The sequence below is a fragment of the Zalophus californianus genome, chromosome 2 (assembly GCF_009762305.2).
Source record: "Zalophus californianus isolate mZalCal1 chromosome 2, mZalCal1.pri.v2, whole genome shotgun sequence".
NCBI classification, from domain to species: Eukaryota; Metazoa; Chordata; class Mammalia; order Carnivora; family Otariidae; genus Zalophus; species Zalophus californianus.
This window is the reverse complement of record NC_045596.1, coordinates 195,790,685-195,807,139: the sequence shown is the minus strand read 5'-3', so window position 1 is coordinate 195,807,139 and position 16,455 is coordinate 195,790,685. Positions and strand designations below refer to the sequence as shown.

The following is a 16,455-nucleotide window of genomic DNA, read 5'->3' as shown; positions in this document are numbered from 1 at the left end:
CTCTCTCTACATAGAAGTCAAGTGATAACAGTTCTGCCAGTGTAAACCATCCACCCTCCAACCCACCTTCTCCATCAAATCTTCTGTGTTCTGGTTTACACATAGAATGCTTCAGGAGGCTGGAAGTCGACCGAAGTGATAACGTGGGTGCACGTAAGATGCGCATTGTTTGGAAGTTCCCTATGAAAAGCCAAGCTCATAAGATGGTGACTTAGTAGATTAAGGTCTGTCCACACCTCTGAATCTCTATTTCGTTGGCTGAGAATGAGGTCCCATGAAAGCTGAGGAGTGAAGAGAAAGAGTGCATCGAAGTATAATTACTTCCATGTTTTTGTTACAGTATTGTTAAAATGAAAAAATATTTTCCAGGCGTTCCTTAGAAAAATGCCTTCACTAACAAGGCAAGAAACCACAAATGTTGGAGAGGTCGTGGAGAAAGGGGAACCCTCTTACACTGTTGGTGGGAATGCAAGTTGGTACAGCCACTTTGGAAAACAGTGTGGAGGTGCCTCAAAAAATTAAAAATAGAGCCACCCTATGACCCAGCAATTGCACTACTGGGTATTTACCCCAAAGACACAGATGTAGTGGAAAGAAGGGCCATATGCACCCCGATGTTCATAGCAGCAATGTGCACAATAGCCAAACTGTGGAAAGAGCCGAGATGCCCTTCAACAGATGAATGGATAAAGAAGATGTGGTCCATATACACAATGGAATATCACTCAGCCATCAGAAAGAATGAATACCCAACTTTTACATCAACATGGTTGGGACTGGAGGAGATGATGCTAAGTGAAATAAGTCAAGCAGAGAAAGTTAATTATCCTATGGTTTCACTTATTTGTGGAACATAAGGAATAGCCTGGAGGACATTAGGAGAAGGAAGAGGAAAATGGGGGGGGGGGGGGAATCAGAGGGAGAGACGAACCATGAGAGACTGTGGACTCTGAGAAACAAACTGAGGGTTTTAGAGGGGAGGGGGTGGGGGATGGGTTAGCCCGGTGATGGGTATTAAGGAGGGCACGTTTTGCATGGCGCACTGGGTGTTATATGAAAACAATGAATCGTGGATCGCTACATCAAAAACTAATGATGTATTGTGTGGTGACTAACATAACAGAATAAAATAGAATTAAAAAAATAATGAGAAATAAAGGAAAAAAAGAAAAATGCCTTCACTAAAGAATGAGTCCCCTTTTGAGGAACTGACACAGCCCTACATAATCATGATGACTGGAGGATGGCACGTTGAAGAGGGTCACTCTGATGGCCTGACGAGCAGGTGGAATGCATGTGTGTAAGAGAACCTGTGTTCACATCATTCCTGGGATGACGATGCCCTCCCTTCTTGGGTCAACTCTAGTTCTAGTACATGTGACCGTCAAGTGCCCTGAATATCCTGACATCTGAGGGAGCCTTCAGCTGAGAGCACAGTTGTGCTGTGAGTCATACTAGGGAGCTGTTGTGGAATGAAGCGGTTTCTCTGTTGGGTTTAGGAGGGTGGAATGAAGGAGCTTGAGCTTGGGGATTCTGATTCCCCTACCTGGGGACTTGACCACATGAGAGGGTATAAAGTATGAAGTTTGTGAATATGGTGTCCCCCGGTGTTGAGACATTCGTTTGCCTTTTGTCCTGAGATTCTGCTGAGACCTTTGGAATGCTCAGACACCATTTGTCTCATTTTTTTTCATGATGAAAATACGTTCACGTGTGGGTGTGTATATTAATACTCTAATCATGCCATGTTGAAAGTGAAGAAAGCACAACAACCCAGAGGTAGAAAAGTGGGAGATGAAGAACACAAACAATGGGTCTGTGATGAAAATCCACTCTCCAGCCATGTTCCAGGCCAGTCCCTCCAAATGGCCTTCCTGAGATCGGACAGTGAACGGTGGAGCTCCAGGTTCATGAGAGCTCCCTCATTCCAGCCTCCCGAGGAGCCAGCCCCTCCTAGTCAGAGTCCTTATGTCTTATAGCGGTCTGAGGGCGCTGGGCTCTAAGCTGATGCAGGTAATTCTGAGGAAGCTCCTGGCTGCAAGTTCACCCTCTCCAGCCTTTTCAGGAGGACAAGAGCAGTTTCTATGTCCATGAATATATTTGAGAAAGTTTACTGGTCCTGGAGGGCCAACAATGCCCTCCCTGGGTCCTCACGGCCAGCACAATGTGTTCCTGGTCCCTTGGGATGCCCCCGACAGCACAAGCGCTGGCAGAGATGGTGGGTGTGTATGTCAGCGGGGAGCCCTCAGTAATCATCTTTGCTATTCCTTTAATGAAAGGTGGCAGGTGACTTTTTTGTTAGTGGCAATTGGGACGACTTTATAAGATATTAATACTATTTGGCTTAGAACATCAGAAAAAATTATTCCTGACTCATTTACATCTCCGTAAAAACCTCCAGTATTAAAGCAGAGGGTCCTTTGCTCCTAATTTTCGAATACACCATTTACCTGCAGTCTTTCTAACCACAAAAGCCTATGAATTGAAATACCGTCTTCATATAGTACACAAATACATACTCCTCTCATTTCTGAATGCATATAAAACAAACTTGTGTCCAAATACAAAATCCCAAATCTGACCAAGGCCAGGCAATATGCACACACACCTGCAGTCCCAGATGCACACACTTATCCCATATAACCCCCAGGTGAACCACAAAATGTATAATAAACATGCCAAAAGCTATGTAGATGGCCCAGCCCCACTGCCCCTTAAGAACACACCATTGAACTTACTTTGACAACCTGCCAAAAATTGAACTTACACTCAATACCGGTAGGAAGCGTGAAAACAAAACCCCCTACCCACCGTATCATGCAAACACTTCCACATTCAGTTCTTCTAAGTCACTGAACATAGGTCCCATATTGCAAAAATGGAAACATCCCATGCCCAGCATCAGCTGACTTTCCAAACACCACAACTGGCATGTCCTCAGACCCAGTCCTCTCCAGAAATCTTGCAGTGGAGACCTACACTCCAAAGCCCAGGATACACGGATGCACACTGAGTTTAATGTCCCATGAACACATGCAGAAAGACATAAAGACAGTCCCTCCACATGCCTAGACTACTCCATGTCAGAAAATACCTCCTACATATGAATTCACCCTGGGACGTTGTCTCCACTACCTACTGGCACCAGTATACACAAAGACAAACCTTCTGCCCTCATTTCTTCATCCACGAGTGACTCTGTGTGTGCGTGTGTGCATGCTCGTGTGTCAACACTTGTTGACTGGGATACATCAAGAGACCTCTTACCCTTCTTGTTATTCCTCTTGTTACCCCTGGCCCTCTCCCACATGTGGGACTTTGCCAATGTGCATTGCCACCTGAGCAGGGATGTCCTTGGCTGAATGGTTGAGCAGGTGGCCTTCCCGTTCTGTGTTTTGGCTAGTGAATCATGACAGCATTGGAAGGCATAGGGAATTCTATTTTCCTGAGGTTGGATTCAGGCTTTGCCCAGTATTGTCCTAGAGAAATTTCCACTGGTTTAAGGCACAGTTTTTTGGTTTCTGTTTTTTTCAGTGTTCTCCTCCAACCCAAGAACTTTGAAGTAGGAGTCTCTTTCAGGCAGTGGAACTGCTCCTTTCTCTCTGGACTGGCAGCAGAGTTCTTCATCCTCTTCCAGAGACTCCACAGATTTTTCTAGGTTCACTTTTGAGCTCTAGGAACCAGTAGGACTGCATGACCTCTGGAAATTTTCTAAGCACCTCAGGTGTGCAAGCCTGGAGCTTGACTACAAGTCCCGTAGAGGGCTATCTGCCAGTCTGAGTAAACTCAGAATCGTCTAAGTCCTCTCTGGAAGCCCCAGAACCACAGGTGCCGGCCTGTTTTGCCCCCTGCTAGTGGGGAAGTACCGAGGATGATGCCCTCCAATCGTGGTGAAATCATGGTACGGAGATACTGCTAACATAATGGGGCCCGAGAAAACTAGATGGCAGATGGGGAGACAGGAGGTGGAATCTGATGTAGAGCTGGGGGCTCAATGCCCCATGTAGGCGGGGCTTCTGAAACCTGGAGGGGGCGGTGTGGGTCTGATCACTCCTTCCTGGTTGGGAGCCCTGCCCAGCCATCCGTGTGGCAGAACCACAGAAAGCTTCTGAGTGGCCTGTGGTTGGCAGGACCCGGACCAGGGTCCCTGACCGATGCTCGGTAGTGATGTGTTCTGGTGCTGGTGCAAGGGGCCCCACTTTCACCCATGGCCTCATGTGGCTTGTTTCCTTTTCCCTGCAACCGCCCTTCTTTGCCATCACAGACCGCATTTCGTGGTGCAGTCCTAGGACTCTGTCTCCGAACTCTACCATGAGGCCCTATATCAGTACATTGTCATTTACTCAAAGAAATCCGTTCTCAATCTCCAACTCTTTCCTTTAATATTATCTTCTTTAAACTGATTAACATTTGTATCATCGTGATCATCATTGTGACTGTTACTGTTGTGATTCACCATTTATTATTACAGTTCTTATCACGAATCTTTTGTGTGATTATTGTTATACAGTGTGGTATACAGTTTCTCAGTTTGTGAAGGCTGTCAGTCTACTGAAGATGATATAAAGGGAACCCACAGACATACATAAACCAGGACCTCCAGGCTCCCAATGCACTGCCTGATGCTAGTTTGAAGGATGGGCCCCCTGAAGTATTCTGGGTTCCCTCCTGGTGCAAGGACCTGCTCACACCAGCCGGGGAGACTTGGAAAGGACACTCTGGTCTTGTCTTAGGCTCTGGAAAATATCAGACACATCCTCCACATGCCAGCAACTCTATATGCACACCTGCAGCCCCCAGGGAAGGCTTCCTTGCACCAACTGGGCCACCTAAAGATTTTTTAAGTACTAACTCAGGTCCACAAACCCCTCCTGTGGGCTGGAATGGGTCATGAATGGCTTCTGTTACCCAACTGAGTTTTCAGGTTTCTTAGTAAATCAGCTCAGGGCCCAGGAGTCACTGCTTTGTAACTGGAATGGCAGGAAACTACTCTCTACTCTGCTCACCAGAGCCTCTGCAGAATTTTCTCAGTCTGTTTAGGAGCCCACAGCAAAAGATGCACAGAGAGAGCCTCCCAGAATTCCTAAGCTTTTGGAAATTTTCTAAGTCTCCTCGGGTGTCCGGGAAAGACTGGAGCAATATGCAAAGGCACTGAAAGGGTGACTGGCCTGTTGGAGCAAACACAGAGGCTTCTAGGAAACCCGGGGACGCGGGGTTTGGCTGTTTCACTCCCTCAGGTAGGGAAGAATGAAGGGTGACTCCCTCCAGCAGCTGTTGGAGGAGATACGAATACCCAGACGTTATCAGTCACGAAGGGCCATGGAAGAGCAGACAGCAGAAGGGCACCAGACGGTTTGCGATGACACAATGCCGGGGGCTTACTGTTTGTCATAGTCTGTGCTTCTGGGCGCCATGCGTGGATCTGGAGCCCTGCCTTCTCGGGAGGGAGCCCTGCCCCATCAGCCAGCTGTCTCATCTCCTGAAAGCTGCCAGGTGCTGGCTGGCATGGAGGCCCAGGACAAGGGGTACGTTAGAAGTCCCCCGTAGGCCTAGTAACCCAAGGTTCACCCAGGAGTCCGTGTGTTTGCACATGCCTACCTCGAAGCTGATTTTCTTCTCTTTCTGGCTGTTCGTCTTTGCCTTCTGGGACTCAAAACTACCCCAGGAGGCCCAATATCCGTACCTATTATTCACTAAGGGAAATCTGTTCTCTGTGTCCCAAGTCCGTCAGTTGAGTATTATTGTCAATATTGTCAATGGTTATTAGTGTTCGTATCATAACGATGAGCATCATTATTGTTGATCTTCATCGGTTCGTATTACGACCACTGTTATTACCGATTATAACTGTGGTTCTAGTCCACAGCAATGAGTATAGTTCCTCTACTCATGAAGGGCGTCTGGTTACCAGAGATGACTATGAGGGTCTCCAGCAGACACACAAACGCCCAGCTGCCCCCAGGATCCAGCTGTACCGACTAGTGCCCTTTCACAGGAGGACCTCCTGAAAGACTCCATGTCCCCTGCCGTGGCAGGCCCTGACCTGAGGGAACCAGGGCACCCCTGGAAAGGCACCCTCTGCCCTCCTGAGATGTTGGGCACATTTACAACAAGAACATCTTTGGCCAGTCAGATCCACTGGAAAAATACCTCCATTCAGCCCCAGCATTGCCTCAGGCTTCACTGCCTCGATGCCCTCCTGCTAGCTTTTCCCCACAGAGCCCTGGGGGTCCTGTTTGTGGGTGGGCAGCGCGACTCAGCAGAGGGGTTGTAGGAAGGTGTTTGCAAGTACTGTGCCTGGACCAGCAGGGGGCGACAGGCCCACACAAGTGGTTCAAGGACGCCCTGCCCCCCTCAACACTGCCCTTGCCTCTGCTGCAGGGTCCCCAGCCCCGTGCCTTCCAGGGCAGTACCAGATTTCCAGGGCACCCGAAGGGACTCAGAATGTTTCCAGAGGTTCAGGCAGGCCTAGGACACGCTTGTGCCTCCGGTGGTGGCGACGGCAACTTCTGGGCTCTGAGCCGATACAAAATTCTGAGAGGCGCGTGCTTGTCCGTCCTTTCCAGAACAGTAGGGCAGTGCCCGGGACCTTGAGGAGACTCAGGAGAAAATTTTGTGATGGGTCTTCCTGGGTCGTCAATGCCAGAAGAGGTTGTTGGCACCTTGAGGGGACTTGTACAGTTTTTGGGGCTCAGCCGCTCAAGAGTCGTCCCCCGATACCCTCTCTGCCTAAAGAAGAGTCTCAGGAATGCCCCGGATGGCATTCCGTGACTCGTCCTTGCCTGCGGGGGCGGATTAACTCAGAAAATTTTGCGGTGACTCTGATGTGCCAGGAAGACCCTCAGTGGGGCTTAGAGGCCAGCAAACATGGCTACTGGGTCCTCGAGGGTTTTGCTACGTTTTTCCATCTTCAGGAAATCATGCAGCCTTTACAAACAGTGAGCCTCTACTCAGTGTTGCAGAACTACCGCAAACGTGAGCCAAGGCTAGGATGCTAATTACAGAAATTAATGATGAACAACCATCAGAACTATCATGATAATCAACAAAATAAGAGAAATACTAGTGTTTTTAGTAATTACAGTATTAAACTAAGGAGATGGAGCTTATAGTACATACTCCTCTGAGGGAAGGACAAGGCACTGATGTGGGGGCACTGGATCAGAGTCCCAGGACTGCACCATGTCCTGTGTGTCATGATGGCAAACGTGAGCTGCAGGAGGAAAAGGGGGGCTCTCCGGGGGGCACGGGGAGCACAGAGACTCGTGCATGGACCTCTTATTGAGGGTAGGTTGAAGGACTCTGCTCCTGCCCGCCACAGGACACTCCGCAGCTTTCCGTAACTGGGCCAATGGCTGGTTGGGCACGGTTCCCCCCGCAAGAAGGCAGGGCTCCTTCCCCCCACCCCGCAGGAAGGCAGGGCTCCCCCCGCCACCCCGGCAGGAAGGCAGGGCTCCTTCCCCCCGCCCCGCAGGAAGGCAGGGCTCCCCCCCCACCCCGCAGGAAGGCAGGGCTCCCCCCGCCACCCCGGCAGGAAGGCAGGGCTCCTTCCCCCCGCCCCGCAGGAAGGCAGGGCTCCCCCCCCACCCCGCAGGAAGGCAGGGCTCCTTCCCCCCGCCCCGCAGGAAGGCAGGGCTCCCCTCCACCCCCCGCAGGAAGGCAGGGCTCCCCTCACCCCCCGCAGGAAGGCAGGGCTCCAGAGCCACAGCTGTCCCCCACTGCACGCAGAAGCACTGTCTTCACGGAACTTTAAGACCCAGCACTAGCTCAGCCCTTTCTGCCTGCTTGCCCTTCTGGGGGCCGCTCTTCCCAGGCCCCTCCTGGTCAGGACGTACAGGTGCCCTCTCTCCGCCTGGGTCTGTGCGTGCGAGGTGTGGTCTTCTTGTCTCCTCGCCAGCAGGGGGGTGACACGGGCTGGCAGCTGTGGTTCCTCGAGGTCCTTGGAAAATTTAGAAGATTCTGCCGTGCTCTGGGGGCCCGTCGCCCTCCCCAGCGCCTTTCAGAACAGCTACCGCCTTCGCGGTACACTTGGGGAAGCGGACCATCCCCAGGCCCTCCGGCATCCCGGGACGCCCTCCGCGTGCTTCCTCTGTCGGCGACGGCCGCTTCCGGAGCGCACACCGACCTAGAACATTTTGAGGAAGCTCTGGTGGGCCCGGGACACGCTCCCCTGCCATTCCAAGCAGGAACCAGTGGTCCTGGCATCCCTGAGGTGATTTAGGAAAGTCCCCCCAAGTCTCAGGAGGGTCCCAGATGCTGCTTACCCCGTCCATGCAATCAGGAGTGGTTCCTCGGCCCCAGAGGTCACTTAAAAAGCTTTGTACTGGTTCTGACAGGGCGGAGATGCCCTGCTTTCACCTGTAGACCAAACACGTGGTTGCTGGGCCTTCAAGGGTGCTTACAAATGTGCCCCGAGGTGGAGGCTGGACAGGGATGCTTTCTCTAAGTCTCCCTGCCAGCAGAAGCTAGCCCCTGTCTCCAGAGGGACTTAAACCTTTCAGAAAGCTTATCAGTTTCAGGAGTTTTGTTAGAGGAAATATGTTCTAGGTCAACTTGGGGGCCCAGGAAGTGCTCTTGGCCAGAAGGCTGGAGAGAGTTTCCCACCCACGTGAGCCCTCACAGAATCTTCTACCCTCAGGACCCCAGGACCCAGATTTCTGAAATAGATGCACAAGGATGTCTTAATAAAGCCTGCCCGAACCTCTGGAAATGTTCTGTGCTTCCCTGGGTGTCACAGAAATGCTGATGCTGGGCTGGAAAGCAAGGAGATTGGGATCTGCCAGCCCTGGCTTCCTGGGTCTACAGGACGAGCTTTCCAGATGGCTCACTCACAAGAGGCCTTAGTTCTTCACCATGCAGACATCTCCATGGTCTTGTCTGAGTGTCCTTGTCAAATGTAAGCTGGTTTTACCCAGAGTGAGTGTTCCAGTAACTCAGGCCTGAAGCTATAACCTCTCACGAGCCGTCAGAACTTACACTTGTTGTCTCTGCAATACCCTACCGTTTACACACGCCGCTCCCTCAGTAGGGAAGGAAACTGGACAAGGGTACGAACACTAGGCAGGGAGCTCGGGAAGAGCCGTTTTGGAGGCTGGCTTCCAGTTAACTTCAGTGACTATTTCAGATCTTAGCAAATATTGTTGCCATTTACTTAGGCACTGCAAGTGAAAACACTAGATAACTCATATATGCCCACTTTCTCCACACACATCACTATGGGGTTAGAATTTCTTGACTCTTTTCCCTCCCCTCTATACACTCACACTGTTTTAGTTTGGAGTCTCATCTAGCCTCTAGCACTGCAACAGCCTTCTTCCAAACAGACTGCCCTGGCAATTCAGTAAATCCTCCAGGCCAGTTCCTGAGTTCTGTTATAAAACTGGCATTTCGGGGCGCCTGGGTGGCTCAGATGGTTAAGCATCTGCCTTCGGCTCAGGTCATGATCCCAGGGTCCTGGGATCGAGTCCCGCATCGGGCTCCCTGCTCCTTGGGAGCCTGCTTCTCCCTCTGCCTCTCTCTCTCTCTGTCTCTCATGAATAAATAAATAAAAAATCTTAAAAAAAATAAATAAAACTGGCATTTCGTTTTGCACGGATTAAGATGTGTGCTTTACCCTTCCATGCTCCACACATGCGTGCACACACATGAGGCTGTTAGTCACAAAAGCCACACATGAGACTTCTACTAAGACAAAAGAACACAGGATTCTCCGATATTCGAACTAGAAAGAATCTGAGAGATGATTTAAGTTGGTATCTTCCAGTAAGTATTCCAGAATGAGTTTCAGAATTACTGGGGCAACTGGTTGAAGCAGACTTGTAGCCTTCACTCCACCCTACCAAACTGAAAATGTTGGGAGTGGGTCTAAGTGTCTGCATGAGAAAGCCACTCTCCCTGTTAGTTTCATGCACAATAGTGATTAAGAGCCCCCTGGGCTGGCTTTGACAGAACTACATCTCTGTAGGTGCCGCTGACGTCCAAGGGAGACAGTCTTCCTGCCAAGGTCCATACCTCTAGTCAATGGCAGCTGTGGAGACTCAGCACCTAAATCCAGACCTTCTGCCTCCACGTTCAGTGACATTTCACTGCCCTGCCTTGTTCCACCCGAGGAGGAGGAGGGTTTGAACGTACCTGACCACATGATTCCTGCTTCGAGGACCAAAGCATGGTCCCAGCAAGGAAGAAGCCCCCACCTTCGTGGGGGAGGTAAGGGTGTGTTGGGCAAACTACACACGGTGTGGCGAGTGGTGTGCCAGGCGCAGAGCACTGAGGGCATTCGGACCGGGAGTGAACGTGGGGACTCCTCACTAGCAAAGCCTGGGCAGTATTCCCTAACAAAACGTCTGGTCACTAACTAACCGGACTGGTTTCTCACTGTAACTGAGGACAGACAGTGCTATTTGCGCCCTTTGATGTGCTGCCCAGTGGTTCGTAGCGTTCGTTCCCATTTGGCAAGCTTTTCTGGTCAACACTGGGCACCCCCTCCTCCTCATGAACTGAGGATCCAACAGAACAAGGATTCTCCGTTTTCTCACGAAGGCCACTGTGTGTGCACAGCGCCCTGCTGTCCGCGAGTGTCACGCATGAGGCGGGCAAGGGCGCCCGTCACCCAGACAGACGTTCTGCCACAGCCCCAGACAGCCCCAGACGGAAGTGTCCTCTGCCTGTTGGAAATGAAGCCAGGCTTTCTCCTCTCAGGAGCCAGGAGGCCTGTGGCCCTCCTCTTTACCATTCTCTTCTTTATGAGCCAAGCTCTACCAGGTAAGGAAAGACACTTTGCTGAAGCCTTGCTAAGAGGCCAGTGCCTGAGGCCATACAGGCTGCCAGTATTAGGAGCAAAGTCGCCGCTACCTGGGGCCGGAGCAGGGGCCTCGGAGGAAATCTGGAGGCCCCGGGGGCTGCCACCCACAGCTAGCTGGCTCACGGTTCCCCGCCCCCCCCCAGCAGCTCTCGGTTAGATGAAGCAAAGCCAGGGGTGTTTCAAGTGCTCAAAACCCTCTTTGCTCCACCCCTGACGGTGGATTTAATTAGGCAAGTTTCCGGGCAGTTTCTAGATCTAGATAACCAAAAAAAAAAAAAAAGGAGGGGGGCATTCTTCTAGTAAATCTTAGTTTCCAAAGTCCTCCACTTACTCGCAGCAAAAGTTAGTAACCCTAAGAGCCACGCCAAAGCCGTGGGGGCCCCCGGCGGAGGGACGGGCAAGGGCATCTCCTTGAAAGGCTTTCTCCAGTCTAAGACATAGCCAACCCTTTACTCCTTTGTACTGTTGGTCTCCTGCACTTGACTCTGTCCCTCGAGACTCCATCCCAATGCCCTGGTTTTTCTTCCTCCTTTTCAACATCTAGTCTTCTACAGTAGAACTTAAACACAGGCATTAGAAATGACACGGCACTGGATGTGTCCTCCTTCATTCAGCCTGCAAACATGGGTCAGACGGGTGTAAGGTGGCCGGCACAGACATGTAACTTGGAGGGGGGGGGCACTCCTCACTTTCACCCAAGGAAGGGACAACACACCCAGGGTCATTCAATTTCCTAGAACTCGACACATGTAGATCCAAGGAGGAAGAAGCAACCTCCTGCTCCACATCAAGGGGAATGTCGTCTTCTCTCTGTTCCTGAGAATTCAGGACCTCACGGATGAGGAAGGGACAGGAAAACAGGCATAGCTGTGTGGAGGGGGGACCGTCCTCTTATAGTTGAAGGAACTGTTGATGGCTATGCTTTATGTTGTTTGCAAAAGGATGCTCCCCACAATTTCCACCAGAAAATATAATGGGAGACGTGCCTATTCTTGGTGAATCCCAACTTTTCTAGCTGGGTCTTAAAGGATTGCTTACTGCTAATCGGGTAGGTCATCCTTCAGGTTTGAGGTGCAGAGGGTGCAGCTTATGAGGTGGTTGCAACTTGGTTTCAGGGGAGCTAATCTGGAGGAAGTGGGGTGGGGGGAGAGTTTCTGGTGTGGAGAGTCTGGGGGTGAGAAACCAGTTTGGGTGCTCAGATATTTGTTAGGCACCCACAGTAGCGGATGCCCCTTCTAGGAGGCAGGCATACAAAGGAAGCTCTGATGGCCCCGGACTCCCAAGAAGTTTGGTTGCTGTATTGCCCAGGGGAGGGTCACCAAGTCCCGGAAGACAGCCCTGGCACAGATGAAGGAGAGATTTCCTAAATGAGGAATAGCCATGACCAAAAGAAAGACAAAAGCCCAAAGGAACACAAGGTTTGAAGCTTCAGGACCTAAGACTTGGAAGGTCTGACCCGAGGAGCTTTGGAAGGAAAATCCTGGAAGCAGTTCAGTACTGAGAGTGTTTGAGGCTGTCTGTCCAAGGCTTTCATCTGAATCTTTCCTTTAGGAATACTGTGTGTGTGTGTGCATGTGTGGGAAGTATATCCACTAACCCGCACGCCCAAGAGTTTTGGGGTGAACAACAGTCTGGAACTATGCCCCCGGGGCTGGGGCTAAGCTACCCCATCCCTCTGTGAAGAGCTAAATACGTAAGAGCCTCACGGAGCGCGTTGTGAATTAACTTGAAAATGCTTTCTCTTGTTTAAAGGGAAGCATAAGTATTTTTTAAACAAACGCGAAAGTATTTTTTTTTAAGCAAAACAAAAGAAGAGTTATCCGTGTTACAATGAGCACCAAAGCTGTGATAGGTACAGATAGCATAAAATCATTCACCGTCGTTGATAAGATTCAAAAAGGTCTTGATGGTCTAGTCTATTTCTCATGTTTTAGAGAGGAAAAATCAAGGCCCTGAAAAGCGAGTCCTTCCCCCCACATCGAAGGAATGAGCTCCCTGTCCCTCAGGGGTCCATCGTGCTGCTTCCTTTCTCTGACTCTAGAGAGGGTGAAAGGTGATGCCACATCCAGTGACATTAACTCGGGAGCACACAAAGCTGGTGACTTCCGCTTAAAAGGTAAGTGTCCACGTGGCTTTGCTAAAGACCGTCTGATTAGTAGACACTAAGCGGTCACCCTCACTAACCGTATGGGGTGGATGGAAGAAAGTCCCTATCTCTAGGAAATGAATGCTTTTCACCAAGTCTTAAGAAACTTTTAAACAAGTCTTCCAACCGTTGAAAACACATTCATTTTTGTTTTGTTTTGTTTCCACTGTCACTGAACCCAAATAAGGGAAAGTAGCGTGATGATGAGAAAAGCTGAGGCAAAAACATTTCTGATACACGTGCTGGGATGAGGAACTTCAGGACACATCTGCGTAGGGGGTGGGTTACAGGATGGGCAGTAGCTCTGATTAATGACTTCCCAGTCCCTTACTCAATACCTCTTATATGCCAAGCCTTCAGCCAGGTTCTGGTATGGATGGGGCGGGGGGGTGGAATAGGCTGTGATTCCTGTGCCCAAAGAATGCCTCCTCAAAAAGTGAGGTCAAACAGGAAACCACACCATCAGAGAACGGAAGAAGTCCAGAATGACGGGGTGTTCCAGACTGATTAGTCAGATTGCAGCTCGTTTCTACATAGTGCTCAGCCTTAGTATGATCATCAATTTAAAACAGAAAACTGGGTGCCTGGCCTGGGTGGCTGAGTCGGTTAAGCGTCTGACTCTTGATTTCAGCTCGGGTCATGATCTCAGGGTCATGGGATCGAGCCCCATGTTGGGTTCCGGGCTCAGCACAGAGTCTGCTAGAGATTTTCTCTCTCCCTCTACCCCTGCCCCTCCCACCACTCACGTGCACACTCACGCATGATCCCTAAATAAATAAATAAATAAAATCTTTAAAAACCCCCAGGAAAAAAAAGTACCCTTAAAATTATTTCCCAGTTCACATTTTCCGTAAAAATCTGAGGTTGATCTTCACATCCATTAACTAACTGCCTTGTGAATACTGAAGAGTTAAATTCGACTGAATGCATTTGAACTTCAGTTCGATTCATTTGATAGGCATTTACTGAATGTATATAAAGGCCCTTTACCGATCTGAAGCTTTCCAAGGATTGGCCTTTGTGTTTCAGAAGACAAACACCTAGAAGTGCCCGCGTGGGTCCCTCTCTTAATATCAGCAAAGAGCTTAAGAAGTTGTCATGGGAAAGGTGCACTTTGTTACATATGGAGATGACTCAAAAGTGCCCCCCCCTTTTGAACCTGAGCACCTCATCGTGTGTGGCTCGCCCCACAACAGTAAGAGAACACAGGTCAAACACTACTCAATGTTTGTGACAACTGTATCTGTTCAGCCCTTGCGAAGAAGCATTAATGCAGTGCTCTCCAGAGCAGGCTTGCAACCGCCGAGGCCGGTTTCAGACAGACAAGAGCTGACGGGACAGGGACTCTATCTACGTACGAGATATGTGGGGATGTTGTTCCCTTCCCCAGGGAAAATGCCCTCACTAACAATCTCCCTGAAGTGTCTCCTCTTTTTTGATCTCTCTTGTAGTCGCACTTTTGAAAGACACACACCAACACAGAGATTTCTCTAACAAGTTTCTTCTGCTTTAGGAAAATCAGCAGCACAAGATACTACATAAGCTGATCCCTGCCATCAGCGATAGGAGATAAGGAGGAGGGAAACTGGCCTCAGCAGACACCCCATAGGCCTTCCGCAGAGGCAGGGTCATCCAGGTCTAGGCTTTCGCTGCTCAGACGCACCCGATATTGCCTGACTTCCAAGAATGCCCAAGATCCAAACTTTGAGTGAAAGCAGATTTTTTAAGCACTGGTATAAGAAATTAAATAGCAACAACAACAACAATTCGCCCAAGGTTGTTTCCAAACACTCCTCGTACCAAGTAATCCAATAAAAATTCAGGGAGACATAAACAGTTACAAACACCCTCTTTTCTATGCAGCCAGGGGCAGATTCAAGGAGGTCTGTGAGCGTCCAAACGGTGACTGCCAGGAATTTTGCCTTGAATCAGAACGCCAGGCTGGGATATGTTTAAATGGTCAACGCTGCTGCCTGCCCATGGGGAATGAGCCCGTCATCGAGCCTACTACACCCAAGGAATGATGAAGTCTTTTTGAAGCTTTGTGTTTCTGTGGATGTTTTATTCTCTATTTTGTGCGCTCTCGCTGGGTCTCTTTTTCTGTCTTCTCACAGGGATTCTTATTGGGTCCTGAATAAATAATAAAGCAAAACTAGCAAACACAAGACCTGTTTGGTTCCCATCTTTCTATCGGGTCGGGATGAGCTTCCCCAACCCTTCATCTGAGGATGCTGCTCCTCCTTCCTCTGGGAAAATGTGCTACCTCATACCATGCAGACTCGTGGGGTCTCCCTCCCTGACAAAGGGGCAATGTACAGGAAACTTGCACAATCAGATTTACCCACATCAGTCAGACTTCACCAGAAACCCGAATCAGGGACAGAGCAACACCCACCCAGATACAAGACAATCCTTCTGCATTCTTTCCCAAGGTAGCACTCCGGCGTATTCTTGTATTCCTGGCTGAGATCCATGGAATTTCTCAAATTCCCACCTTTCACTGGGCACGGTCATTCGGCTTCTCTTTCCATCCTGTAAAGAACTGCATTGCTTCCTAGGCCTGCCCTACCAAATTACCACAGATTTAGTGGCTTACAATTCATTATCTGACAAGTCTGTAGGTCAGAATTTAACCAAAGGGCCAATGACATGGATCTCAATGGCTTAAAACCAAGGTGTCCGCAGGGCTGAATTCCCTTCTGGAAGCTCTATGGTTCCCTCTCCCCGTGGCTAGGATGGCAGTGGCGGGCAGCGCCTGGGCAGCTTGGGTAACCGTGCTTCGCCCATCTGTAAAGCCAGCAACAGGCTTGGTCGTTCTCACATCCTAACACTCAAAACCTACCTTCTGCCTCCCTTTTCCATTTTTTTTTAGGAGACTTGTCATTACATTGGGCCCAGCTGGATAATTTAAGATTCTGTCCCTATTTTAAGATCAGCTGATTAGCGTCCTCAACTTCGCCTTCCACCTCAATCTGCTTTGCCGTGTGAGGTGACATATTCACAGGTTCCAGGGATGGATGGATGAAGAAAATGTGATATATGTACACACACACACACACACACACACACACACACACGAATATCAGTCACAAAAGGGAATTCTGCCATTTATGACAACATGGATGGATCTTGATGGCATTACACTAAATGAAATAAGTCAGAAAGAACAAGACAAATACCATCTGATTTCACTGATATATGAAACCCAAAGAAAAAAAGAAAAAAGAAAAAAAAAAAAAACACCACCTGAACTCATTGATACAGAGAAAGATCGGCAGCTGCCAGAGGCAGGGGTGGGGACGCATGGTGAAACGGGTGAAGGGGGTCAAAAGGTACAAACTTCAGTTACGAAATAAATAAGCCCTCAGGATGTAACGTACAGCACCATGACTATAGTTAATGATACTGTATATTTGAGTAAATCTTAAAAGTTCTCATCACAAGGAAACAAAATTTGTAACCGTGTGTGGTGATGGATGTTACTGAGACTTACGGAGGCTATCGCTTC

The 16,455-nt window shown here is 49.6% G+C and overlaps 1 protein-coding gene across 1 annotated transcript; it reads left to right on the top strand.

Moving 5' to 3' along the window:
- The first annotated feature begins 10,583 nt into the window (after window positions 1-10,583).
- Window positions 10,584-15,051, top strand: DEFB108B (defensin beta 108B). The gene is made up of 2 exons (XM_027598594.1): window positions 10,584-10,761; window positions 14,811-15,051. Exons 1-2 carry the CDS (start codon window positions 10,584-10,586, stop codon window positions 14,969-14,971), a joined length of 339 nt encoding a protein of 112 aa, XP_027454395.1. The 3' UTR covers window positions 14,972-15,051.
- Window positions 15,052-16,455: the final 1,404 nt, after the last annotated feature.

What these genes read in the sequence shown, in the direction of transcription:
- DEFB108B (XM_027598594.1), top strand. Translation starts at nt 10,584, where the DNA reads ATGAGGCGGGCAAGGGCGCCCGTCACCCAGACAGACGTTCTGCCACAG. An exon ending in TATGAGCCAAGCTCTACCAG is followed by an intron (nt 10,762 to 14,810) that starts GTAAGGAAAGAC and finishes TTTTCTATGCAG; the next exon opens with CCAGGGGCAGATTCAAGGAG.